We start from the raw sequence: 25,665 nt of genomic DNA, 5'->3' as shown, positions 1-25,665 counted from the left end.
TTTTATAAGTGTTTAAATTCCTACTTGTTATATTTGAAAGGTATGTAAATTCTAGCATCTGTTGTATTAGTATTTGTTGTAGTCCACCGCCAAATGCTAGCATAATTAGACTCTAATGAGCTGTCATTGCTGGTATAAATATATTTTAATAAGGATTTAATCCCCTAAATTTTAAATAGAGAATATTTTCATCATATAGCTCTCACCATGTGAATCTTCTCAGAAACCAAACTGGAAACTACAGATGGCAGTGAGCATGTGATCATGTTTCCTAAGTAGGGCGCACAGTGTGTGACATCAGGTTAGCCAATCAAACACAGTCTTGTCTCAGAGGAGTGAAGTCAAGATCTAGTTCCTTTGCATTCAACACCGCAGTCTGGACACAATGACATCCTCAACGTGTGTTTTCTATCTGACTTGTCTGTTCTTGGGGAAAATGGGTGAGTTGTGTTTTTTTCAACTTGTATGAAGTCTGGTCACTCTGAATATATATATTTCTAACAGTCAACTCATTGCTCTGAATTCTGTTACATAAAAACTAATTATGCATTTGCCTTGTCTCTTGTTTCACAACAGCTGAGTCTGAATTCTCGTTTGATCACGAGGAGAATGCTTTTGTATCAGCTAATGTTGGTGAAAGCTTGACTTTACTATGTTTCTATAAACATGATGAGTCATCCAGAACTTACTGGTACAAGCAAAATCTGGGACAGAAACCAAGGCTCATCTCTACCCTATATGCGTTTGATAAGACCGGCACTTTTTATAATGAATTTCAGGACAATCCACGCTTCACATTGGATACTGAAATTGGTGGAAATCACTTGAGGATAAAAGATCTGAACATTTCGGACTCGGCAACTTACTTCTGCGCAAGAAGGGCTCTATATACTATTGAATTTGCAGCAGGAACTACAGTCAGTGTAAAGGATTCAGGTTTCCAAGCTTTGGTCCATCAGTCAGTATCTGAGACCATCCAGCCAGGAGTCTCTGTGAGTCTGAGCTGCACAGTTCAAACTGGGAGCTGTGATGGAAAACACAGTGTTTACTGGTTCAAAAACTCTGAAGAATCTCATCCAGGACTCATTTACAGCCATGGAGGCAGGAATGATCAGTGTGAGAGAAACACCAGCACACAAACACACACCTGTTTCTACAACCTGCCGATGAAGAGCCTGAATCTTTCTCATGCTGGGACCTACTACTGTGCTGTTGCCTCATGTGGACACATACTGTTTGGAGACGGGACTAAGCTGGACTTTGAGCGTAAGTACATTTCAAGTTGAAGTTGTACCTGATAAGTACTCATTGGCACTTTCTTAACAAATGACGATAAAAACATGCTATAAGCTCTGTTTCTGATGTCCGTCTCTCTACAGATGAGCCGGACACCTCTGTCCCAGTGTATTTCTTGAGTGGAACTTCGATATTCACCACCATCCTGGTTGTTTTACTGGCTCTCACAGTGTGCTTGATGAACAAGAGAAACAGCTGCATATCTACAGGTAACCGGTTTGTATCTGACAGCTTGTATTTACAGAATCTGGCTTTTGGATAAGAGCTTTTTCTGTTTCACAGAGTTTGAAGCAAGATTTTCTGCTCCCTCTACAGCAAATGCAGAGGTGAGTACAAAATGTTACTGTAGCTGTACATTCTTTTCTTGCAAACTGTTAAAATGTCTGTCCAGGATAAAATAATCACAAACGGATATATACTGTATTTTGCTGCCAGGGTTACCAACACACAGAAAAACTCTACTATGCTGCCTTAAGTGTCAACTTGGCCAACAGATCCAGAAGACAGAGGGATAACACCTGGAGTGAATGTGTGTACTGCAGCGTAACACACTAGAACTGGACATGTTGCATCTGTACTTTGAGGAAGACAGGATTTTCTTAGTGCCTCTTTTGATGTCTAATATATATTTATAGTAAATCTAAGTTTGAAATAAATAAGCTTCTATAGCTTCTCGGTGATCTGCAGCCTAAATTAAACTGTTCCATGCGTTCTTAATGTGTATAATTATGTCACTGTTTTTCATGGTCTTAAGCAAGACATCTGCATACCGTTACTTTTTTCATCTTACAAAAGTATCAAAAACTTTTTGTACTTGTGAATAGCTGTGTTTTTTATGTCTTAACCAGTATATTTTAAGGCTCGGATTAATTGATGCAGTAGAAGTCACTCGCATTAGGATCAAGATTGTCGAAGTCATTTTATACTCAGTGGTTTTAACCAATTCTGTGTGTTTTTCTGTATGATTTTTTTTATTGTCGTTATTAATGATCAAATAAAAAAATGAAACAATAAGTGTGCTTGTGTTCAAACATGTCAGAGAATGTGGCTAACCTCACCCACCCCAATAAGTGATGGGGTGTGCGGCACTTCTTCTGCCACTAGATGGCAATACCTGTGACTAATCACACCTGAAGCACTTTTTGCACTTACTAAGGGTTTTTTCCTTAAGTCTAAATTCTTGCTTGTGTTGTACGTCGCTTTGGATAAAAGCGTCTGCTAAATGAAATTGTAGAATTGTAGAACTGTAGAACAGACAGGTTATTCTATTGACCTAAAAAAAATTTGGCTCTGCTATATTACTACCCTCCAGAGACTTGCAGACGCACAAACCTGCGGTGTTATACACGTGTAAGAGTAAAATATTGTAACTGGTGTGGGACGGCTGCAAACCAGAGTTACCTCGTTACGGTTTTATGTTTTCCCTAATCAGTCAAATTCCAGTTACAGTTTACATCTATGTTAGTCAAGACTCAAATGTAGTAAAGGCAGCAGAGAATGCTGGATGTTACCACAAAGAAGCTACATATTCAAAAATATGTATGCTTCACACACATCTTCAGGGCAGTTTAAAGTTGGGCAGACAAGATTATCTTGTTATAGCCAAAAAAGTGTTTTTGCACAACATTATGATGTCACAATGATATTTGACCTTTTATATATGAAATATTATCACTTCTCCATTATATTCTATAAGACATTTGTGTGAAATTAGGTCATAATTAGCATATGAATTCTTGGGTTATGGCCAAAAACATGTTTTGTGAGATCACAGTGATCCTGACCTTTGACCACCAAATTGTAACAGTTTGCTAAACTGTTGAAACAGCTGGACTTGTCTATAACTATTAGGTAACATTTGCAGACTCCACCAAGTGTCCTCATCTCTCTTAGCGTTAAGGTAGGGATAAGGAAGGATGGAGCGCAGCTCTACAATAAAATTAAGATTTTGTCCAGTTTAAATACCAAGGGCTGTAAGTGTGTATATAGCATGACAAACATCTTTCCTGTTAAAATAACAATGCATTTGGTCTTAGAATCACAGATGATGTATGTGTTTATTTGCATATAGAGCGATCAGGGATACTCAATTATAACCAGCCAGTCAGCCGACATGTTTTTTTCTTAGTTTGCCCACCTAATGAATATTACATACAGTGAAAAGCATTGAATTTCATGTGTCCATCTGCTGGCGAGCCATCATGAGTATGCCTAATATGATATTCATTCAACTACAGAAGAAAAATTGGGTAGAGAAAAAAATGGATATATAGATATTGGAATCAGCTATTGGCCAACGAGTTGTTAAATATCAACATACTGGATATTGGCAAATAATCCAATATTGCCCATTCCTAGAATTTATGATAAGTGGTCACTCAAGACGCAAGTGGAGATGTACTCTAATGCCAGGTTTAAACAGACGGACTTAGATCTGTCCATTTGTATTGGGATCATCCAATAGCAGGCCTGAACAGAGTCATAGAGCTGCTGATTACAGCTAAAAATAACAGTTATAACCATTATTATTGTTGGTAAAAAAAATAAGGTCTAAGCTCATAAGCAGCTGATTTTAAGTGTTTTAAACATGGCTCATTTCAGTAAAATTCTCCAAAACTATACTGAGGTAAAATTGTGTCTGCACTTAAGGTTGAGTTTATGAGTATTTTTCATTTTCGTCAATACTTAATATCAAATGCTGTTTTTTGCTCTACTCTTAATTAGTGCTATTGTATAATTTATTTTCCCTTGTTTTAAATATCATTCTGACATAAAGATAATATTTCCTGCATATACCTCTCACCATGTGATTCTTCTCAAAGAACCGAAGTTGAAACTATAGATAAAAGTGAACATGTGATCATGTTTCCTTGAATAGGATGTACAGTGTCACATCATGTTGGCCAATCAAATACAGTCTTGTCTCTGAAGAGTGAAGAAAAGGTTTGAGATTCTTCATTCAACACAAGGATTTGAACAGGATGACACCTCCAAAGTTTGTCTTATATCTGATATGTCTGCTCTTGGGGGAAATGGGTGAGTTTTGTAACTGTCTTTGCTCGATTTTGTAATAATTGATGTAATCATTGTGCTTCATTCAGTAAGACTAAATTAACTGCATTTGCTTCGTCTCTTGATTCATTTCAGCTCAGGCGACTGAACTGAAATCGTCCCCATCTCTTCGTCAAGAGAGACATTTTGTATCAGCGAATGTTGGAGACGATGTGACTTTGCATTGTTTCTATGACGGAGAGGATTCAGCATGGCTTTACTGGTATAAACAAACTTTGGGACAGAAGCCGAAGCTCATTTCTACCACCTATGTGTATGATACGAGAACCACATTTTATCATGAATTCAACAACAATCCACGCTTCACACTGCAGAGTGGAAACAGAACAAATCACCTGACTATTTTTAATTTGGACATTTCGGACTCAGCCACTTACTACTGCGCAAGAAGCTATACGTTTATTTTTGAATTTGCTGCAGGAACTACAGTCAGTGTAAAGAATCTGGGTTTGAACATCCCAGTTTTGGTCGATCAGTCAGCATCTGAGCCCATCCAGCCAGGAGGCTCTGTGACTCTGAACTGTACAGTTCAAACTGGGAGCTGTGATGGAGTACACAGTGTTTACTGGTTCAAATACTCTGAAGAATCTCATCCAGGACTCATTTACAGCCATGGAGGCAGGAATGATCAGTGTGAGAGGAAAGCCATCACAAAAACACACACCTGTTTCTACAACCTGCCGATGAAGAGCCTGAATCTTTCTCATGCTGGGACCTACTACTGTGCTGTTGCCTCATGTGGACACATACTGTTTGGAGACGGCAGCAAGCTGGACATTGAGGGTGAGTAACTTTCTAGCTCACTTAATAAATGGTTATTTATGGTTACTTTTCAATCAAACTTTGTACAAATGCAGAAGCAACAGCTAAAGCACTTCTAATGTCTCACTCTCTGCAGATGTAGAAGACTCTCATGTCTTGGTGTATTTCTTGAGTGCCGCTTTGGCTTTCACCACCATACTGGTTGTTTTACTGGCTTTCTCAGTGCACAGGATGAACAAGACAAACAACAACCAATGCGCAGGTCAGTGTTTCTGCTTGCATCTGATAACTTGTGTTCACTAAATAGAAAATTTGAGTAAGAGCTTTTGCTTGTGTTTCACAACCAGAGTCTCAATCAAGGTTATCAGCTCTCTCCACAGCAGATGCTGAGGTAAAATTCATTTATTAATAATCTACCCTTTTACTGCAAAATAACAAGTTGTATTGTGTTTTTTTTCTTACGATACACTCATTCACTTCTACTTATTTTGTTACCAGGGTTACCGAAACAGAGACGACCTTCATTATGCTGCTTTAAGTGTCAACCTGCCTTATAGATCAAGAAGACACGGGAACAGCACCAATGATGAATGTGTGTACTCTAGTGTTAAGATGTAGAACTGGACATGTTACATTTTTATTCTTTAAAATAATTGGTATTAGTGGTATTTTCTGTGATGTTAATTTTGAGGTTGTGTTTTTTTTGTATCAGCCTTTTGGTCCGCAGTTAAAGATGCAGCCTAATATTCTGAGGAATTATGTTCATATTTTCACCATTTTATTCTTGATGCCAGCGTTTAATAGCAATGTTGTAAGAAGTGTGCCCTTTATGTGGTGAGGCGGACTGTATGGTGCGAGAGTTGGGGGGGTTGGTCTCATGTAGCGCATCAGCATTTTGAGCACAAGATCGGAGATCACATCTTGTCACAGAGCTGTAGATGATATTGACCTTTTTTAATGATAAAAACAAGACTAACATATCCCTTTACCAAGACAATAAGTTTCCTAAAGTATATTGTATCGTATTGTATCGTATCGTGCCGTATCGTATCATATCTATATGGTTTAATCATTTAATAATGTGAAGTCTGAATAAATGGAATGACAGTCAGAATATATGGAATGAAACTTCTCTATAGAATGAAAGATATTTTTTCCTAAAGGACGCACTGTAATATATATAACATTGCCATTGAATGTACTAATGTTATCTGGACTCCAATTTGAGGTTGATGTCCAATTTAACCAAAGTGAAGATGCCCACTAGAGTATGTGCTTGTGTATACCCATTTTATGTCATTAGTAATCAAATAAAATTATGCGACACTTTGTTTTTGAGTCAACCTGTTCATGTATGTTCACTTCCTGGCAGCAATCCCTCTGGCTTTATCACTCTAGGTCGGCTGGTAGGACCATGTGTACTGTATCAGCAAAGCATGTGACTGACCTGATCAACCCCAATAAGTGGGGTAAGCAGAGAGACTCAACTGTTGTGGTATTCCAGTAAAATAGCACGGGAAGGTAGTTAAACTGACCTTCAGGAATGGAATCATACAGTACTGATGTCTGCTGAAATGACTTGACGAGGACTGCCCATTGCTTTGACTCCAAAGCCCATAGGACCTAAGGCCCATTTTTAAACCCCTTGGTAACCCGAAAACAAAGTCCATTGCTCCAAAGGGCTGTCCCTCCAAAATTAGCGACATACTCTCCCAAATAGAAGCACATGATTATGCAGAAATATTTCATCAGACCTTTCCACTTTGGCAAAGGCATGATCTTCCTCTTTCTGCTTTTAATAGGTACTTGTTGCCCTCATTGGTTGGTTTGCTGATTAGGTTTAGGAATAAAAAATGAGAGGAAGGTTGAATGACTACTTAGTCATGTCCTTCTGTCTGGGAGAAACGGCCCTCTGAAACAGTGAGTGTTATTAAGAGAAATGGGCATTCACGTCCCCCAAGTGGGACACTCGGTGACAAGCCTCCCTCATTATCTAAAACATGTGCACTTGCCCCACCCAATAAAACTATTAAGTTTAATTTAAATGAAATTAAGGATATTTATACTATACATATACTATCCACTATAGATTAAAAAAAGACGTCCAGATTGGTGGACGACAATTTACCAGAAAGCAGGAAAATTAAAAAAAAAAAGGAAAATAAAGCGTCTCCCACCCCCCACCCCACCCCCCATTCTTATTGTAACTACTTGTGTATTCAGTACATCTGTGGTTTTCAGCAGGATGTAAGTGTGTATGCGCTCTCAAAAGGACATCTCTTAAGCCAAAGACCACTTAAGCACAATGCCCTGAGGCAGTTGTGAAATTTCAGATATAGGGCTATATAAATAAAACTTGACTTTACTCACCAACAGCACTGTCGGATCAAATTTAGAAGATTATATTGACTGTCAGACAAAATGGCTGCTATTTTAAGTTACAAGCATGTTCAACTTCATGCCCTGTGGTTTTTGTTCAGAACAATGAAGGTTAATGGAACTGAATGACCGGTTATGGCGCTCAAAGCATCAACAATCATCACAAACACAGTACAAAAAAAGCCCAGTGTGTTATCTGTTATTATATTTGAAATGAAAATCATTCTTAATTTACTGATTTTAATTCAAATTCCAACACGGGAAGCTTTTATGTACCTCATATATCTCCTTAACACATGTACACTCTTAGACAAATAAAGAACCAAAATAACTACTGGGGGCAGTGAACGTGTGAGGTTTCCTACTTAGGACACAGAGTGCACTGCAGGTTGGCCAATCAAACAGAGACTCGTCTCTAAAGAGTGGAGGAAGGATCAATGTCTTTTCTTTTCACACTGCACATATAACATGATGACATCCCCGGTGTTTGCTCTCTATCTCGCATGTCTGTTTTTGGGTAAAATGGGTGAGTTGTCCTTTCATTACTCAGACTTGTATCTTTCTGTGTATGATGACTGCTTATACAAATGTTGCTAACATTTTTGATGTACTGATTCCACTAAATTCTGTCATTAAATCTACATTTGCTTTGTCTCTCATTTCACTTCAGCTCAAACTGCTACTGTTGGATCATCTGTAGATCCTGAGAATGGCTTCGTATCAGTTAAAACTGGGGACAGTTTGACTTTGAAATGTTTCTATGAAGGTGCTGTTGCTGCAAGGATTTACTGGTATAAGCAAACTCTGGGGCACAAACCAAGCCTCATCTCTACTTTCTATATGTATGACAAAAAAACATATTTCTATAATAAATTCAGCAATAGTTCCCGCTTCTCACTGGATACGATAAATGGCAAGAACCACTTGACTATCACAGATATGCACATTTCAGACTCAGCTACTTATTACTGCATAAGTTGCTATTTATACACGTTAAACATTTCGGAGAGCACTTTAGTCACTGTCATGGATTCAAGTTTGAACGCTTTGGTCCATCAGTCAGCATCTGAGACCATCCAGCCAGGAGGATCTGTGACTCTGAACTGTACAGTTCAAACTGGGAGCTGTGATGGAGAACACAGTGTTCACTGGTTCAAATACTCTGAAGAGTCTCATCCAGGACTCATTTACAGCCATGGAGGCAGGAATGATCAGTGTGAGAGGAACACCAACACACAAACACACACCTGTTTCTACAACCTGCCGATGAAGAGCCTGAATCTCTCTCATGCTGGGACCTACTACTGTGCTGTTGCCTCATGTGGACACATACTGTTCGGAGACGGGACCAAGCTTGACTTTGAAGGTAAGTAACTTTCTAACAAAAGTTGTTGCATCTGATCAGTGTTACTTCCTCAACAAATGTGGATAAAAACCTGTAAAAAGTTTCTTACTGATTTTTTTGCAGATGATGGCTTGGTATATTTCTTGAGTGGAGCTTCAATATTTACCACCATCTTGGTTGTTTTACTGGCTTTCACAATGTGCATGATGAACAAGAGAAACAGCTACAAACTAACTGGTAACTGGAACGGTTTGCACCTGACAGCTTGCTTTCATAGGATTTGGCTTTTGAATTAAAGAGCTTTCTTTGTTTCACAGAGTTGGAAGAAGAACTTCCAGCTCCCTCCACAGCAGATGCCGAGGTGAGCACAAAAAGTTATTCGAGCTGTAAATGCTTGTATTGATCAAAATATTTTATTTCTTGTCCTGGATATTGTTTTATTTTTTTCCAAGAATATAAAAAAATAACTAATACATATTTTGTTACCAGGGTTACCAACACGCAGAAAAACTCTATTATGCTGCTTTAAGTGTCAACCTGCTCAAAGGATCAAAACGACAGAGGGATCAGACTTGGAGTGAATGTGTGTACTACTGCGCAAAATAATAGAACCAGAAATGTTTCATAGCGCTCTGAGTCAAATAGGATTTTCTCATGATGTGTTATATATAAGTTTATATCTAAGTTTGAAATAAATCCGTTCTCATAGCTTCTTTGTGGTCTGAAGAAAAATTTAATTGCTTTTTTTCTTTCCTAACGTGCATATATAGTATATTCTTTTTTGTGTATGGTCTGATGCATAACACCTTGCAATTATAATATTACTTTGAGTAGTTATCAATAAATTATCTTTTGTGAAATAGATTTTTGGAAGCTCATATTCATGGCACATTCATGAAAAAGTCAATCACATCTTTTTCACAACACGATCGTCTCATCATCGTCTCGTCACTTTTTCTGTCTATCCTAATTGTTTTTTTATGTGTAGTTTTGTATGTGAAATGTATGTAGTTTATTATCAAATAAAAATAATCAAAATCTGCAGCACTTTGGGCCTGAACATTATGTGTGTACTTCATACATGAGCAGCTAATGACACCGTGTTTATCAGAGAAACTGTGGTGAAACTCACTTGTTTCGGTTCCAAAGGAAAATGACACAGGAAGTTGTTTTTTTTTGTTTTTTTTTAAATGACCTAAAAACATGAGGCCCCGCTACTTAACAATCGGCTTTGTCTACAACAAACTCTTATGCATCATATTATGAGTGTTTAAGTAAGCCAGTCTCTGCATTTACAACTTTCTAATCACATAATGCAACGTTTGTAACAAAAACTTCCGCAGTAAACAAATGTAAAGTCACTGTATACATGTCAGACACACCGTATACCAGTTACAACATACATGGTGTCATACAACACAGACAGATGAAAGCAATTAAAGGTACACAATACCTCCCAGCACCAGTCCTATGTGTCAGTCTGGACTATGGAATAAGGGAATTCCAACCCAGTAAACGTCTTGCTCTAACTTTAATGCTTCATCCAAGTAGGAAAAAAAAAGCACTGTAAAAACTACAAAAGGACTACAAAACAATCCTATATGTATGATTATATACTGGATGGAAAATAGAGTGATAAAGCCCGAATGAAAAATCACCACTTTGTATCAAACCATGTTCAAAGATGCTGATTAATGTGATTTACATGTTTAAGCTACGTGAATAAAAGTAAAAAGTTCCAAACATTATTATCTGCTAGTGCTAACTGTTGGTCAGCTCTCCACTGCTACCTAGCTACAACCATTTAGTGTACATATAGAGACGTAGCATCGCCCACTGGCTTGTGGACTGATGCTTTGAAGTCTCGATTTTGGCTGGTTCAAGCCCCAAAACATAGGAAGACAAATGAAACGGTCAGTGCTGTCAGACCTGAAGCCTTTTATGGCCATACTTTTAGCATCGCATCTCTGTCAGTACAGCAGCCTTTGTGGTTTTTGGCAGGATGTAAGAGTGATGCATTCTCACCTACTTGCCACTTAACCCAAAGACCAGTTGCAGTAAACATGCAAAATTGTCATCCGGTCACATTTAACAGCACTGCAACTACTAAAACATAAAATAAGTGTGCTAGTCACAACAGTTTTAGTTGGAATACTACTGACAACAATAAATAAAAGTAATTGATGTGCATTTTTCACATTTCTGCCCTAATTGCTGCACAGCACTCAACATTAGTGTATAACATCAGATCAGTTGGCACAGCATGCAGGAACATGGTAAATGGTGTTTGTTTAGTAAATCATATTGTTTGCGAGAGTCTCATATTTGGTAATAAGTCCTTGCCTCTTATTAAAGCTCAAGCTTTGGACGTTTGAGTGGTATGTGACGCTGATTCATGGCTTTTTTTGTGACATTTCAAGTAGATGAACTTGGGGAGGAAGAATATCAGGAGCCAGTTTACACGGCTGATAAGTAAGACAGCAGGTGTATTAATGCTGTAAATTATGATAATTATGTATGAAAATGAATGAATGATGCCATTGAGCTGTCATCTAGTTTCTTGTAAGGGGCCTGCTGCCTCTCTAAATAGTGGAATCAAAGAGTTTTAGTTCGGTCCAACAGTACGTAAACTTATTCGGAAACATTTATTCTCCCTTTTCATGTTTTTGCATTTATAAGATTAAACAGGTGAAATTCAGAGCATATGAGTTTTCTGGTCATGATTTTCAACAGCAGCTAACAAAGCTAACTTCACTAAAGAACCGCAAGAGTGCTGACAGAGCTAACGGTGTTCACCACGAGGGAAGCCAAGGGGAAGCGCAACTGACAAACCTGACCAGCTTACCACAACAAACCACAGAGAAGCTCAGATCACAACACAGAGAGGTAACGTGAATATAACAAATAGTAGTTTGCTGCTAAACCAGTACTCTGAATGTGCATGGACTTGGCAGGATTTGATCCATTTGGTTCGATTAAATTTGGAAAGTCTAGAAGAGCCAGAAAATTAAATCAATTTATCCCCACTGAAGTTAGCAGAGCGCTAAACTGAAAGTTGCTGGCTCTGCAGGTAACAGTCACAAGTGTGCTTGCTCAACGGGTCCAATGATGTGGAACCATCACTGATCATCTAGGTAGATTTTTTGGCTTTATATGCCACTAAGAAACTTTCATAGAAACCAACAGGGCCTTGCCTTGAATGCTGTATCCAGTTCTCGTAATACATCCATGTAAATGTCCCATAAATTCTATTTAATATTATTGGTTGTACTATCATATCTTCCTCAGATACAGAGATAATTTGTCATAATTTTCTCTTTTTGTACTTATGTGTTAGTAATGTAAGGGCTTTTGATAGTCACCTGCATCTTTGCATGTGGTTTCAAGCAGAGTGCAGGGATTTTTTTTATCTGAACAAGAGTTTCTTGCAATATATTTTTGTTGTTTTGTTCAAGTTTTGTTCTTTGACTGCATTCTATGCTGCTATGTTATTTTGTCCATGTCCTGACCGCATGCTCCTGTGCACTGCCACACAGAGAGAGACACAATTGACAGATTTCTGATTACCACAATCAAAGCATTCTACCATATCTATATTATCAGCCCATTACCAAATATTAAGCAAATATAGTCTTATAAATGGTCGTGTGTGAGGAGTCATTCTTCATACATCTTTCAAAATGTGCACCTTTTCTCAAAAAACCAACTTGATACCATAAATGGCAGTGAGCATGTGACCATGTTTCCTAAACAAGGGCATACACTTCAGGTTAGCCAATCAAACACATTCTTGTTTCTGAGGGGCTGAGTAACCATTGATTTTCCGTCACTCGAAACAGCAGTTTTGACAGGATGACATTTACAGTGTTTGCTCTCTACCTCACGTGCTTGCTTTGGGGGAAAATGGGTAAGTTGTATTTTTGAGATTCCAAATTTTATCCGTTAGACTATATGATTAATTTTCTTTTAATTTACTGACTACACAGACTTCTGTCAAATTACATTATTTCTAAATGTATTTTTTTTCCTCTCCTATTATTTTGTGAATCAAGACTGTGGTTTTGTATCGGTAAACACTGGGGACAAGTTGACATTGCTATGTTTCTATGAAAGCGCAGTGGCTCCAAGAATTTACTGGATTAAGGAAACTCTTGGACAGAAACCAAGGCTCATTTCTTCCTTCTCTAAATATAATGTAAAAAAGACTTTTCATAATGAGTTCAAGAACAATTCACGCTTCACACTGGATACAGAGGATGGAAATAACCACCTGACAATCACTGATTTACAGATTTCAGATTCAGCTATGTACCACTGCATTAAATATGTATATACATTAGAGTTTTCAGAGAGCACTACAGTCAGTGTAAGGAATCCAGGGTTAAGTGCCCAAGTTTTGGTCCATCAGTCAACATCAGAGCCCATCCAGCCAGGAGGCTCTGTGACTCTGAACTGTACAGTACACAATGCGAGCTGTGATGGAGAACACAGTGTTTACTGGTTCAAATACTACAAAGATTCTCATCCAGGACTCATTTACAGCCATGGAGGCAGGAATGATCAGTGTGAGAGGAACACCAACACACAAACACACACCTGTTTCTACAACCTGCCGATGAAGAGCCTGAATCTTTCTCATGCTGGGACCTACTACTGTGCTGTTGCCTCATGTGGACACATACTGTTCGGAGGCGGGACCAAGCTGGACTTTGAGCGTAAGTACCTTTTTAGCAGAGGCTTTCCATTAAATAAATTGTCATTCTTCTTCATCTAACTTAGAATGAAAACATCCGAAACATTCTGAAAGCTCCTTTTATAACTCTCTACAGATGAGCTGGACCTACTTCTGTTGGTGTATTTCTTGAGTGGTGCTTTGGCATTCACCACCATCCTGGTTGCTTTACTGGCTTTCTCAGTGTGCACGATGAAAAAGAAAAACAGCTACTCGGGTACAGGCAATTGACACTATTAATATCTAAGCTCTTGGGTTGTGCTTTTAAATAAAGAATCATCTTCTGTGTTTTACAACCAGAGTCTAAAGCAAGATTTTCAGCCCCTTCCACAGCAGATGCAGAGGTAAATTTACTGTGTTGAGATAAACAATCGCCTGTCCATTTTTTATTAGATATAACCCATGTTGTGATAGCTTTTTTTCATATTTTGTTGCCAGGGTGACCAAGACGCAGAAAGCCTCCATTATGCTGCTTTGAGTGTTAACCTGCCCAAAAGATCAAGACGACAGAGGAACGGCACCAATGATGAATGTGTGTACTCCAGTGTAAAGCACTAAATTTGCATCTTAGTACAGTGGTGATTTTAAAGAATCTCGGGATGTGTAATCTAGATTTAGATGTAGATCTTGAAATAAACAAGGTTTATTGTGATCAATGCTGTTTTACTTTGTGGTTTTTTCTGTCTTTTTTATTTGTTTTCCCTAACCTTATTATTTCTGTAATTACAGCAGCACATTTAGGAGGTTCATGTTCATTTTTCACTGTACAACAAGTTTGTCTTGAGTTTTGCGAACCTCCACGCAAATAAGAAGTATTATTTGTCTTTTATTCTTCAAGAGTTTTTTATGTGTTTTTTTGCATTTTCATGTACTTTTGCGCTATTAATGATCAAATAAATCAAATTTATCAAACCACCGGTGTCAGATAGCCAACACTCCGAGCTTTTGATGCTCTGAGCAACAAACATAGAGCACAAAAGTCTTAAGAAAGAGAATACAACTGGTCAAAAGAAAATACAGCACACAAGGTAAAAATAGCACCTGGAAAAGCCAAATGATTAAGATAGTTGACATCAGAGCACTTCAGACTTCATTTGTTTCTGTCAAGTTTACTATTTGGGCCCTCTGCCTTGTAGTCATTACTCTAGAGCTGTGTTTGAAACCGTCCCCTATCGCAGATATGGTTCACTATATAGTGTGGTCACCATTTTGTAGTGGTGTTTGAATACTCTGCTGTTGTTTTCATCCACTATACAGTGTACTATAAAATGTCCACAATGCACAGCAAATTTAAGTGTACATACGATGTACCCTACATTTAACTCCCGTATACCACAATGCCATGCAATCATCTATTTCCAGGGGAAAAAAATTCCAACGTAGTGTCCAAAATCTCGTTTGGATATTCCCTATATAGTGCACTAGTTAATACACACTACAGAATGAATAGTGAGCGAGTGAATGAGGGGACGGTTTCAAACACAGTCTAGGACTTGTTGACCTCCGCCCCTATACTTCGCTTTGTATCTATTTTAGTGAAGCAGGCTTTGTGGTTGTCGGCAGGATGTAGAAGTGTTTTCACTCTTAAATATAAATGCCCCATATGAGAGTTACCACATTTCGAAAAACAGCTTTTGCAATTACAGAATACCAATTGGACAACTATGAAACTCAGATACTGCTAACAGCAAGAGGAAGAATTAGTAAAACAATATTGTTTAAGAATTCTAAAAGATCGAACTGATAATGTGTTTCAATAGTTAAAGCAAAGGACGCCTTTAGAACTATATTTTAACTAAAAAAATTAGATTGGCGCCTGATATAATAACTTTACAGGTTACAATTTGCAAATAATTAAACAACATTAAAGTAAAAGGCGGATGACCTCAAAGTCAAAAGCCTGTCCATCTCTACCCTTGTGGTATCCATTTTCTTAATAATGGATAGTTCCAGGCCTGCATTACCAAAGATATATGGTAAATTAATTAACACATTCTCATCACAACTCATCCATTGGCAGTGGACTTCTACGTCTACATGTTATGCTCTAAGTATCCTTCTGCATCTGCTGTCTGAACTACTAAAACTACTAAAAAATCATTAAATAAACAAACAAATCCTAATCTGTTGTTGCTTATTACTATTAATAAATAAAACATGCATGTAGAACTGTTGTATGAAAGCAATATCACACTCAAGGTTGTGTGTTGTGCTGTCTATCATCACGGCTGTGATTATATTCCACACTTGGCCTGTGGCCTCGTGTCTACGATCGAATTACAGCCATTATGATATACAAACACAACATCACTCCCTCTGGTGTGATATTGCTTAAATATACATGTAGGTGTATATTGTTTTGTGGTCTGAGATGTACAGTTGAAATTATAACTATAAATATGTTGCCCAGAACAGGTGGTATGATTTTGATAAATTGATCAAAATCATAAAAACAGCGTTCAGTTTGTGTCTATATAGCCAATTACAAACCTGTGTCTTATAGGAAATATCTGTCTGTCAGAGATTTTCTTTATGTAATGCCAAGATGAGACAGTGTTTCATTCTCTATATATCTCTCTCAATTTGGTTCTCTTTAAAACACAACCTGACACTGACGGGGGCTTTGAACCTGTGATCATGCTTCCTAAATGTTACAAACTATAGCGTCAGCTCTGACTGGCCAATCAAATGCAGTCTTGCCTTTTAAGAGTGGAGACAGCATTGAGATGTTTTTCATTCAGCACCGCAGTTTGGAAATGATGACATCTCCAACGGTTGAGTTCTTTCTCACATGTTTGATCCTGTGGAAGATGGGTGAGTTTTTGTGACTAAATGTTTTGTCTTGTAGAGTGTATGGTCAATCCTGATGCATTTAAATTACTTTTGTTGGCTAATCTTTGTTGTTTAAGATTAATTGTGCACCTCGTCTCTCATTTGACTTCAGCTCAGATGACTGAACTGAAATCGTCCTCCGATGGTCAAGGTTTTGTATCAGCTAATGTTGGTGATGAGGTAACTCTGCAGTGTAACCGTGAAGGCGATGCTTCGGTGCTTTACTGGTTTAAACATACTCTGGGAGAGGAACCAAGGCTCATCTCTCACTTCTATAAAAATAGCGATAAAGGCACTTTTCATGATGAATTCCAGAGCAATCCACGCTTCACACTGGATACCAAAAATGGTAAAAACAACTTGAAGATCTCAAATGCACAACTGTCAGACTCAGCTACTTACTACTGCGCAAGAAGCTACATCAGTGTTTTTAAATTTCTAAAAGGTACTACTGTCGATGTAAAGGATTCATCTTTGTACATCCCAGCGCTGATCGATCAGTCAGCATCTGAGCCCATCCAGCCAGGAGGCTCTGTGACTCTGAACTGTACAGTTCAAACTGGGAGCTGTGATGGAGAACACAGTGTTTACTGGTTCAAAAACTCTGAAGAATCTCCACCAGGACTCATTTACAGCCATGGAGGCAGGAATGATCAATGTGAGAGAAACACCAGCACACAAACACACACCTGTTTCTACAACCTGCCAATAAAAAAACTAAATCTTTCTCATGCTGGGACCTACTACTGTGCTGTTGCCTCATGTGGACACATACTGTTTGGAGACGGGACCAAACTGGACTTTGAGCGTGAGTAACTCTCGAGCAGAGATTTTTTTCATTTATTTAATAGTGATGCATACGTTCTTATCAAATTTGATGAGAAAAAGTCTCTTCATGTTTGGATCTACAGATGAGTCGGACTTGCTTGTCTTTGTGTACCTGTTGAGTGGAGCTTTGACATTCACAACCATCCTGGTCGTTGTACTAGCTTTCTCACTTTACAAGACAAACAAGAAAAACTGCATCCAATCAACAGGTAAGAAGCACTGTTTGTATCTTATTCAGAACGCATTTCTTTTCAATTCAAGACATTTTCCTCTATCTTTTGACTAGAGCCTCAAGCAAGATGTGCTGCCAATGAAGAGGTGAGTTTATTTTGACCAACGATTACAAATGAAACAAATTTTTAATGCACTGAACTTCTGACAGGTCCACCTTTGTGATTTTATTTGGTCACCAGGGTTGCCAAGATGTGGAGAACCTCCACTATGCTGCTTTAAGGGAAAGCACGTCCAAAGGAACAAGAAGACAGAGGACCAACACAATGAATGATTGTGTGTACTCAAGCATAAAGCTGTAAAATAGGTCTAAAAAGAGATCTAAAGTTGATTTAGACAGACCTTGATTTATATCTTCCTTTTAGTTTAGAGTTAAAAGATTGAACCTTTCCTTTGCCGTTTGCACATTTAAGAACTGAATGTAGTTTCAAACAGGATGTCACAGTATTACTTTCTTTCAAATCAACAAATCATTTTTGTACTTCTCTGGTATTTTGTCCTTAATTGTTCCCAACCACTCGCTGTAATTTTAATTTGAGTCAACACTGATTAAATGAAATGTATTACGACGTTTTGACAAATTGTGCATGGGCTTCCTTTGCTATCTTTGTGGGGACCAATGTTTGAACCATCATAGTGAGGACATATCTGCATTTGTGAGGACATTTTTGCCAGTCCTCCACATCAGGACTGTTTGAAGGGTACAACTTGGTTTAAGGTTAAGGACAGAGTTAGACTTAAGTTAGGGTTATGGCATTTATCGGTAATGGTTAGGGGGTAGGGAACACATCATTTTGATGAGGGTCCTTAAAAGTACAGACAGACAGACAGACAAATGCATGTGTGTGTGGAAAATCTTCTTGGAGTATTAGTCATCATCATGTTAAAAGTTTAAAAAAAAAACAAAAACACAAGGCTGTAAGAAATGAGTTACAGATCGCAGTTTGACGCATACTACTGGTCTGGCTGCCATCATGCCTTTATCAGGTTGGACCATTTCAATATATCCGTGACTGTTTAACTTCATGTCCAAACGTATAGTTCCCCAATAAAGTCATAATGTACTCTCTCTAAATGTAATACCAATCAAACAATAGAGTAATAATGTCAGAGTTTGAAAGTTGTAACATCTGTGTCAGTAATTGTGAACTGGCATGGTTTTTTTAGTAAAAAAGACAATTTATTTTTGGTATAATTTTATCAAATTAGCGCTCAGTAGTGCAAAATCACTTCTTCATGGTTCTCACCTAAAAATACAAACTATTTCTGTTAACCCAAAGGCAAAATGTGCAAAATGTTTTAGGGATGTTTATTAAAACCCATTAACAGTAGCAGGGGGTCTGAAGCCTATCCCACCTGACACTGGGCGAGAGGGGGGTACAACCTGTACAGGTCGCCAGACTATCACTAGCTAGAGTGATATTGCTGACAATAATGGTGATGAAGTGTAGTTCTTTATTCATGCATTTATTTATTCATTTTTCTTCAAGTGTAGTTTGGTAAATCTGACAAATAAGCATAACCCTGCTGTATTTTTAGTTCCTTTTATTGGATAGTTACTTAATTTTTATGCCTGCCTTATGATGATCTGCAAATTGCCAAATGTTTGACATGGCTAAAATCTACTGTATGTTATGAATCAGCATATTATCTCATTTAAACTGCAACCAAACACACTAGGACTGATAAACAGATACTATAATAGCAGTGAGCATGTGCTCAAATTTCCCAAATAGGGCAGGCAGTGTCACTTCTGGTTGGCCAATCAAATGCATTCACGTCTATTAAAAGTGAAGAAGGGACTGAGAGTCTTTTCATTCAGCACAACAATTTGAACACGATGACATCTACAGTGTTTTTCTTCTATCTGACATGTTTGCTCTTTGGAAAAATGGTGAGTTGGTTTTCTTGGTACTTGAATTATTTACAGTGTATAGCCACTACTCATGATATTCCTTCCATGTCTTTTGTTTTTCATGTGTTCATAATGTGCATTTGCTTTGTCTCTCCTATCACTTCAGCTCAGACGTCTATTCTAAAATACTACTCATCTGATTATCAAGAGGGCGATTTTATATCAGTTAAAACAGGGGACAGCTTGACTTTGAATTGTTTCTATGAAGATGTTTTTGCGGCAATATTTTACTGCTAGAAGGTAGAGGCTCATCTTTTCGTTCTATAAATATGACGTGTCACATCATGTTGGCCAATCAAATACAGTCTTGTCTCTGAAGAGTGAAGAAAAGGTTTGAGATTCTTCATTCAACACAAGGATTTGAACAGGATGACACCTCCAAAGTTTGTCTTATATCTGATATGTCTGCTCTTGGGGGAAATGGGTGAGTTTTGTAACTGTCTTTGCTCAATTTTGTAATAATTGATGTAATCATTGTGCTTCATTCAGTAAGACTAAATTAACTGCATTTGCTTCGTCTCTTGATTCATTTCAGCTCAGGCGACTGAACTGAAATCGTCCCCATCTCTTCGTCAAGAGAGACATTTTGTATCAGCGAATGTTGGAGACGATGTGACTTTGCATTGTTTCTATGACGGAGGTGATTCAGCATGGCTTTACTGGTATAAACAAACTTTGGGACAGAAGCCGAAGCTCATTTCTACCACCTATGTGTATGATACGAGAACCACATTTTATCATGAATTCAACAACAATCCACGCTTCACACTGCAGAGTGGAAACAGAACAAATCACCTGACTATTTTTAATTTGGACATTTCGGACTCAGCGACTTACTACTGCGCAAGAAGCTATACGTTTATTTTTGAATTTGCTGCAGGAACTACAGTCAGTGTAAAGAATCTGGGTTTGAACATCCCAGTTCTGGTCCATCGGTTAACATCTGAGACCATCCAGCCAGGAGGCTCTGTGACTCTGAACTGTACAGTTCAAACTGGGAGCTGTGATGGAGAACACAGTGTTTACTGGTTCAAATACTCTGAAGAATCTCATCCAGGACTCATTTACAGCCATGGAGGCAGGAATGATCAGTGTGAGAGGAACACCAGCACACAAACACACACCTGTTTCTACAACCTGCCGATGAAGAGCCTGAGTCTTTCTCATGCTGGGACCTACTACTGTGCTGTTGTCTCATGTGGACACATACTCTTCGGAGACCAGATCAAGTTGGACATTAAGGGTAAGTTGCTTCCTAGAAGGAGTTGCCTTGTGAAAAATACTAACGATTAACCTCAAAGTAAACATGAGTTGTTGTCTCTTCATGTCCGTCTCTCTGTAGATGAGGTGGACTCTCTTGTCCTGATGTTCTGTTGTGGGGCTTTGGCATTCACCACCACACTGAATGTTTTACTGGCTCTCTTAGTTTGTGTGATGAACAAGAGAAACTGCTGCCTGTGTTCAGGTAGGTGGTATTATTGGTTTCTATAGCATGTATTCACTGAAGATGGCATGACAGTAAGACTTTTTTTTCCCTGTTTTTCAGAGTCACAAGCAAAACTTTCAGATTTTTCAGTGACGGAGAAAAAGACTAACCGATCTCAAGACGACACCTGGAGTGAATGTGTGTACTTTAGTGTAAAGCAGTAGAGCTGGACAAGTTTTATCCTTGCCTCTGTAATTTATTTTTTGTAAATATGATTTTATCTCAATATGAATTATGTAAAGTCTCATCATGCAATGATTTCAATAAAGAAGCTTTTCTTAAAACAATATGAAGTGCAATGATTTCCAACATATGTGCCGACAGGTTGCGATAGATGTCTTTGTTTATGGTACCGTTAGCAAACTGATGCCACTTGCTAAAATTCAAATAAACATAAACATAAAATTCTTCTGTGAAACTCTAAACTTGAGAATGTGTGTGTGTTTGCATCAACAATTCAAAGGTTATCTTCAAGTGTGATGAGGAAAATATGAACTGGATCATGCAAAATAAGTGTTATTGTTATTTTTTTTAAAAATTGGTCGTATGAAAAGGGCTATAATCATTTTGAAAGATGTATAACTCTTCTTTGAACGGCTCTGTGGTTACCAGGTAGGAGCGCCTCAGATCTTTTTCAGAAAGCGTTAGAGAGGAAGTCTCACCTTTTGCATTTGTGTCTGTTTCTATGCACATGTGGGCATATGAATGTTTTGAGACACGCTAAAAAATGTGAACCTATCCTCTGAGCCAGTGATACTTAACTTTCAACTAGCTGACCATTTTCTAATTTATGTTGAAAATAAACTGATGCACAAAATATATATTTTTTTAAGTTTTAACTTTGGAAGCAAATATGGTTCCAGGGGGAATATAAATATAAATATAACACCAATTAGTAGTGCTTCCCCCAGGACTCTGTTACAGATGTCCAGGCTAAGCCCCAAACGTCTTCTAATTAGAGAAATACGGTCATATGGGACGCAACAAAAGTCTTGCCATAACGTGCAGCTTGGACTTCACTGTGGGTGGGAGCAGGCAGTCAAAAAAACATACAGATCCTGCAAATAATTAACATGAAGGAGGCATTTGTCAACAAATAAAATGGAAAATACAATAAAAAGAAGATATCACAATACAAACCAAAAGCAGGCGAGTCCAACATTTAGAGGGAATTCTCACGAATGGTACAATAATAATGACAACACTGAATCCCAGAGACTACAGAACAACTGTAATTGTGAATGTTTTTATCCACTAGAACATAGTTCCACTACTTACGGCCCACAGCGATGCATATTTTTGAATACCACGCAACACATGTTTTCCCTGTGGGATGGGAGAAGAGTCAATCTATTCATAATCAATGTGTTGCGCAGACATGTATGGTAAGAATATTTGCAGATGTGGGCAGGAGCTGACACATGCAAATACACTTTGCAGGTGTGGCAGTGATGATCAGAGGTACAGAGGGATCAGCTAAGAGCAGGATTAGCAAAGCAGACCCATACGGAGCTCTACCTCCAATCCTTAAAACAAACCCGGTGTAGACCTTGTGTCATGCTATTTTTCCGATGGACCAAACACTCCAAAGCCTCATTAGTCCAAAAATGTTCCACTGGACAAAAGGCCACTTTTCCAACAGCCCGTTATCCCAAAAGACAATTGGCCTTTACGCCCAAATCACATTTCTCAGAAGATGCACACTGCCTGCAGTTAGTTTCAGTTTCCTCGCGCCGTTTGAGCCACAGATTGCTGATGTTTGCACTGACCCTTGGCGGCGTTTTCCAGTGGTGTTCGAGCTTATGAACATAGGTGTTCTTCACTGACCTGGCCCTGTTTTTCCAGTGACTTTTGTGCCACCAATTGTGAGTGTGTAAAGCCAAAAACATGATCTTTGCTAACCATAACGACACACCATAAAACTTCAAATAAAAACCTAGTACTAATAACACGCCCATTCCTCACTACGAACTGGGTGTGGTGAAACATTTTGACAAATAAAGGTCTGTCTCTATTAGAGGCCTGGTCTGGTTACCATGCAGTTAATTTTTATAGAAGTTCTTTGGATGTATAAAACCAGGTTGTTGGATACCTGCTGGAGAAAACCCCAATGAGCTGCTTAGATCACACTTATAATATGTATTATGTTAAAACTTTTTTTTTTCCATATGGACATACTTCTCACAATGTTAGCTTGATAAAATTCTCCACACATCAACCATTCATCAATTTAACTGAAATTATGAGACTATTTTTTAAAAAGCAAGGGAAAAACTTCCAGTGAACTATATTCATAATTATATACTTCAAATCATTTTACATAATTATTATAATTTAAGCTTTTTTTCAGGTCATTTCTTGCTTTGTATTTTTTGTTTTAATTTCTCTTTTTTTTTGTATTTCTTGGCCAATTTTTCAGGATTTTTTTGTACTTTTTACAGATTTCTTACTAACCTCTGGGTCATTTCTTCTTTTGTTGCTCATTACCTTCTTCGCATGGTTTTGAATAAAATAAAGTAAGTTTACTCAGGTCTCAAAAGGTTAAATAAATAAATGTATCGTCATCTTTGCTGAGCAAGTTATGTGTTAAATGTATTTAAAGCCCATCCCATAAAGACAACTGTCCCACATATAAAACTGTTGAGTTCAGTGATTTAAGCAAATAATAGCCTTGGCTATTAATTGTAAAAAAAAGTTTTACAGTGCTTTCAGTCACGATGGTCACAACAACGCGGACAGTCACGATGGTTGGGTTTAGACACCGAAGTCACGGATGGTTAGGTTTAGGCAAAAGAGGCACATAAGGAGGTGAAGAAGTAAAACACACACACACACACACACACACACACAACCAGAAAGGAAGTGAACTACCAACTCCCGCCCAAAAGTCAGTTGTTTGTGCGATTCATATGAATGAATATATGTTATCCTTAAGTATGTATCTAAATGAGCCATGACTGGTTAAGCAAATCCACTACAGTGGGAGTGAGCATGTGCTCAGGTTGAATTAAATAGGGCAGGCAGAGTCACTACTGGTTGGCCAATCAAAGACAGTCTTGTCTGTGAAAAGTGGAGAAAGGATTGAGATCCTTTTCATTTAGCACGACAAGTTGAACACAATGACATCTCCAGGGGTTGTTTTCTATCTGACATGTTTATTCTTAGGAATAACTGGTGAGTTGTTTTTTGGGGGGGGTTGTGTGTGTCTGTGTGTATGTGTGACTGCAGTTTGAATGATTTAAAGTGTATCGACTCTCTTTACCACACTGCTTCTAAATTTTCCTCTTTTTTCTGTTTGTAACCTTCACAGGCTTTTTTTCTCTCATCACTTCAGTTCAGGCGACTAATCTGAAATACTACTCATCTATTTATCAAAAGGGCCGTTTTATGTCACTAAAAACTGGGGACAACTTGACTTTGAAATGTTTTTATGAAGGTGATGTTGCAGCAAGATTTTACTGGTATAAGCAAAGTCTAGGAGAGCAACCAAGGCTTGTATCTACCTTCTACAAATATGAAAAAAAAGCTAATTTTCATGACGAATTCAACAATCAACGCTTCACACTGGATACTGAAATCGGGAACAATCACTTGAAGATAACAGATCTGCACATTTCGGACTCAGCTACTTACTACTGCGCAAGTAGCTATTCATACAAGTTTGAATTTGAAGCAGGTACTACTGTCGATGTAAAGAATCCGGGTTTGAATGCTCCAGCTCTGGTCCATCAGTCAGCATCTGAGACCATCCAGCCAGGAGGCTCTGTGACTCTGAACTGTACAGTTCAAACTGGGAGCTGTGATGGAGTACACAGTGTTTACTGGTTCAAATACTCTGAAGAATCTCATCCAGGACTCATTTACAGCCATGGAGGCAGGAATGATCAGTGTGAGAGGAAAGCCATCACAAAAACACACACCTGTTTCTACAACCTGCCGATGAAGAGCCTGAATCTTTCTCATGCTGGGACCTACTACTGTGCTGTTGCCTCATGTGGACACATACTGTTTGGAAACGGGACCAAGCTGGACATTAAGGGTAAGTGCCTTTCTAGCAGTGGATGTCTTATTTTTTAAGCATAAAACTTTCTAAAAAAACAAAAGTGCTGTAATGTCCACCAATGTCCGTCTCTCTACAGATGAGTTGGACTCTCTTTTCTTGCTGTATTTCCTGAGTGGAGCTTTGGCGTTCACGATCATCCTGATTGTTTTATTGATTTTCTTACTGTGCATGATCAACAAGAGAAACAGCTGCGAATGTAAAGGTACTATAACCAACATTCATTGTTGTAAACAGCCAGATTCACTTAAAACGGCACTAAAGCAAAAGGAATCTTTTTCAGAGTCTCATGCAAGATTTTCGGCTCCCACCACCACTAATATAGAGGTATTTTTTAAATTGAAATTTTAAATTCTAGTGTATTAACATTTTAAAAATGTTCAAAGCACATAATTGTTTGCATACAGTTTTAATTTCTATCAAATACATTGTTATTTATATTTTATTATAGGGTGACCAAAATGAAGAAAACATCCATTACGCAGCTGTAAGGCAACACGAGGTCAACACATCTAGAAGACAGAAGAACACCAACCAGACTGAATGTGTGTACTCAAGTATAAAGCTGTAGAAGTCTACATGTATCATATTGTTGTCTGTGTAACAAGACTAATAAAGATTGCCGCAGTTATTTTCTTCTTGTGACTATAGGTTGATTTAGCGACATTTGTGCATACTGGGGGTGAATGAAGTGTAGTTTAATCCTCCAAGTCCATGAATTCTTAAT

The 25,665-nt window shown here is 38.1% G+C and overlaps 8 protein-coding genes across 13 annotated transcripts in view; 7 read left to right on the top strand and 1 right to left on the bottom strand.

Annotated features, from left to right (window-relative positions):
* Nucleotides 1-25,665, bottom strand: part of LOC121962318 (prostaglandin D2 receptor 2-like) — a 144,669-nt gene that overhangs the window by 102,502 nt on the left and 16,502 nt on the right. The window lies entirely within an intron of this gene.
* Nucleotides 329-2,310, top strand: LOC148185609 (uncharacterized). 2 transcript variants are annotated; one of them, XM_088073875.1, is made up of 5 exons: nucleotides 329-440; nucleotides 577-1,266; nucleotides 1,380-1,505; nucleotides 1,612-1,622; nucleotides 1,732-2,310. In XM_088073875.1, exons 1-5 carry the CDS (start codon nucleotides 386-388, stop codon nucleotides 1,849-1,851), a joined length of 1,002 nt encoding a protein of 333 aa, XP_087930001.1. In that variant the 5' UTR covers nucleotides 329-385; the 3' UTR covers nucleotides 1,852-2,310. The 2 variants fall into 2 exon arrangements, with proteins under 2 accessions (XP_087930001.1, XP_087930000.1); XM_088073874.1 differs by having other exon boundaries at nucleotides 1,579-1,622.
* LOC148185608 (uncharacterized) lies at nucleotides 4,189-6,459 on the top strand. The gene is made up of 5 exons (XM_088073852.1): nucleotides 4,189-4,332; nucleotides 4,444-5,151; nucleotides 5,267-5,392; nucleotides 5,478-5,521; nucleotides 5,629-6,459. The coding sequence occupies exons 1-5, from the start codon at nucleotides 4,278-4,280 to the stop codon at nucleotides 5,746-5,748; spliced, it is 1,053 nt and encodes a 350-aa protein (XP_087929978.1). The 5' UTR covers nucleotides 4,189-4,277; the 3' UTR covers nucleotides 5,749-6,459.
* Nucleotides 7,924-9,894, top strand: LOC121939854 (uncharacterized). The gene is made up of 5 exons (XM_088073877.1): nucleotides 7,924-8,035; nucleotides 8,180-8,875; nucleotides 8,978-9,091; nucleotides 9,172-9,215; nucleotides 9,344-9,894. The coding sequence occupies exons 1-5, from the start codon at nucleotides 7,978-7,980 to the stop codon at nucleotides 9,458-9,460; spliced, it is 1,029 nt and encodes a 342-aa protein (XP_087930003.1). The 5' UTR covers nucleotides 7,924-7,977; the 3' UTR covers nucleotides 9,461-9,894.
* On the top strand, nucleotides 12,690-14,242 carry LOC121963287 (uncharacterized). 2 transcript variants are annotated; one of them, XM_042513595.2, is made up of 5 exons: nucleotides 12,690-12,761; nucleotides 12,907-13,569; nucleotides 13,684-13,803; nucleotides 13,887-13,930; nucleotides 14,025-14,242. In XM_042513595.2, the coding sequence occupies exons 1-5, from the start codon at nucleotides 12,707-12,709 to the stop codon at nucleotides 14,142-14,144; spliced, it is 1,002 nt and encodes a 333-aa protein (XP_042369529.2). In that variant the 5' UTR covers nucleotides 12,690-12,706; the 3' UTR covers nucleotides 14,145-14,242. The 2 variants fall into 2 exon arrangements, with proteins under 2 accessions (XP_042369529.2, XP_087930002.1); XM_088073876.1 differs by having other exon boundaries at nucleotides 12,693-12,761; nucleotides 13,397-13,569.
* On the top strand, nucleotides 16,341-18,052 carry LOC121940201 (uncharacterized). Its single transcript, XM_088073294.1, has 5 exons — nucleotides 16,341-16,400; nucleotides 16,531-17,226; nucleotides 17,330-17,455; nucleotides 17,533-17,564; nucleotides 17,660-18,052. The coding sequence occupies exons 1-5, from the start codon at nucleotides 16,343-16,345 to the stop codon at nucleotides 17,777-17,779; spliced, it is 1,032 nt and encodes a 343-aa protein (XP_087929420.1). The 5' UTR covers nucleotides 16,341-16,342; the 3' UTR covers nucleotides 17,780-18,052.
* LOC148185607 (uncharacterized) lies at nucleotides 19,294-21,165 on the top strand. 2 transcript variants are annotated; one of them, XM_088073867.1, is made up of 5 exons: nucleotides 19,314-19,371; nucleotides 19,499-19,816; nucleotides 19,928-20,635; nucleotides 20,735-20,857; nucleotides 20,939-21,165. In XM_088073867.1, the coding sequence occupies exons 2-5, from the start codon at nucleotides 19,762-19,764 to the stop codon at nucleotides 21,040-21,042; spliced, it is 990 nt and encodes a 329-aa protein (XP_087929993.1). In that variant the 5' UTR covers nucleotides 19,314-19,371; nucleotides 19,499-19,761; the 3' UTR covers nucleotides 21,043-21,165. The 2 variants fall into 2 exon arrangements, with proteins under 2 accessions (XP_087929994.1, XP_087929993.1); XM_088073868.1 differs by lacking the exon at nucleotides 19,499-19,816 and having other exon boundaries at nucleotides 19,294-19,375.
* Nucleotides 23,932-25,569, top strand: LOC148185606 (uncharacterized). Of its 2 annotated transcripts, XM_088073757.1 has the most exons (5): nucleotides 23,932-24,052; nucleotides 24,189-24,917; nucleotides 25,018-25,143; nucleotides 25,222-25,265; nucleotides 25,390-25,569. In XM_088073757.1, the coding sequence occupies exons 1-5, from the start codon at nucleotides 23,998-24,000 to the stop codon at nucleotides 25,507-25,509; spliced, it is 1,074 nt and encodes a 357-aa protein (XP_087929883.1). In that variant the 5' UTR covers nucleotides 23,932-23,997; the 3' UTR covers nucleotides 25,510-25,569. The 2 variants fall into 2 exon arrangements, with proteins under 2 accessions (XP_087929883.1, XP_087929882.1); XM_088073756.1 differs by having other exon boundaries at nucleotides 25,018-25,265.

Source organism: Plectropomus leopardus, chromosome 23 (assembly GCF_026936395.1).
Source record: "Plectropomus leopardus strain MGB_pleo_1.0 chromosome 23, ASM2693639v1, whole genome shotgun sequence".
In the NCBI taxonomy this organism is placed as follows: domain Eukaryota; kingdom Metazoa; phylum Chordata; class Actinopteri; order Perciformes; family Serranidae; genus Plectropomus; species Plectropomus leopardus.
Note: the sequence above shows the minus strand (reverse complement) of the source record. Positions and strands in the feature narration are given on the sequence as shown.

Excerpts from the sequence above, each read along its gene's own strand:
- LOC148185609 (XM_088073874.1), top strand. The coding sequence starts at position 386 with ATGACATCCTCAACGTGTGTTTTCTATCTGACTTGTCTGTTCTTGGGG. Across the intron at positions 441-576 it reads TCTGTTCTTGGGGAAAATGG|CTGAGTCTGAATTCTCGTTT; the intron begins GTGAGTTGTGTT and ends GTTTCACAACAG. Across the intron at positions 1,506-1,578 it reads AAACAGCTGCATATCTACAG|AGTTTGAAGCAAGATTTTCT; the intron begins GTAACCGGTTTG and ends TCTGTTTCACAG.
- LOC148185608 (XM_088073852.1), top strand. The coding sequence starts at position 4,278 with ATGACACCTCCAAAGTTTGTCTTATATCTGATATGTCTGCTCTTGGGG. Across the intron at positions 4,333-4,443 it reads TCTGCTCTTGGGGGAAATGG|CTCAGGCGACTGAACTGAAA; the intron begins GTGAGTTTTGTA and ends GATTCATTTCAG. Across the intron at positions 5,522-5,628 it reads TCTCCACAGCAGATGCTGAG|GGTTACCGAAACAGAGACGA; the intron begins GTAAAATTCATT and ends TTTTGTTACCAG.
- LOC121939854 (XM_088073877.1), top strand. The coding sequence starts at position 7,978 with ATGATGACATCCCCGGTGTTTGCTCTCTATCTCGCATGTCTGTTTTTG. Across the intron at positions 8,876-8,977 it reads GACCAAGCTTGACTTTGAAG|ATGATGGCTTGGTATATTTC; the intron begins GTAAGTAACTTT and ends ATTTTTTTGCAG. Across the intron at positions 9,092-9,171 it reads AAACAGCTACAAACTAACTG|AGTTGGAAGAAGAACTTCCA; the intron begins GTAACTGGAACG and ends TTTGTTTCACAG.
- LOC121940201 (XM_088073294.1), top strand. The coding sequence starts at position 16,343 with ATGATGACATCTCCAACGGTTGAGTTCTTTCTCACATGTTTGATCCTG. Across the intron at positions 16,401-16,530 it reads TTTGATCCTGTGGAAGATGG|CTCAGATGACTGAACTGAAA; the intron begins GTGAGTTTTTGT and ends ATTTGACTTCAG. Across the intron at positions 17,565-17,659 it reads GATGTGCTGCCAATGAAGAG|GGTTGCCAAGATGTGGAGAA; the intron begins GTGAGTTTATTT and ends TTTGGTCACCAG.
- LOC148185606 (XM_088073756.1), top strand. The coding sequence starts at position 23,998 with ATGACATCTCCAGGGGTTGTTTTCTATCTGACATGTTTATTCTTAGGA. Across the intron at positions 24,053-24,188 it reads TTTATTCTTAGGAATAACTG|GCTTTTTTTCTCTCATCACT; the intron begins GTGAGTTGTTTT and ends TAACCTTCACAG. Across the intron at positions 25,266-25,389 it reads CCACCACCACTAATATAGAG|GGTGACCAAAATGAAGAAAA; the intron begins GTATTTTTTAAA and ends ATTTTATTATAG.
- LOC121963287 (XM_042513595.2), top strand. The coding sequence starts at position 12,707 with ATGACATTTACAGTGTTTGCTCTCTACCTCACGTGCTTGCTTTGGGGG. Across the intron at positions 12,762-12,906 it reads CTTGCTTTGGGGGAAAATGG|ACTGTGGTTTTGTATCGGTA; the intron begins GTAAGTTGTATT and ends TTGTGAATCAAG. Across the intron at positions 13,931-14,024 it reads CTTCCACAGCAGATGCAGAG|GGTGACCAAGACGCAGAAAG; the intron begins GTAAATTTACTG and ends TTTTGTTGCCAG.
- LOC148185607 (XM_088073868.1), top strand. The coding sequence starts at position 19,318 with ATGACATCTACAGTGTTTTTCTTCTATCTGACATGTTTGCTCTTTGGA. Across the intron at positions 19,376-19,927 it reads GCTCTTTGGAAAAATGGTGA|CTCAGGCGACTGAACTGAAA; the intron begins GTTGGTTTTCTT and ends GATTCATTTCAG. Across the intron at positions 20,636-20,734 it reads GATCAAGTTGGACATTAAGG|ATGAGGTGGACTCTCTTGTC; the intron begins GTAAGTTGCTTC and ends GTCTCTCTGTAG.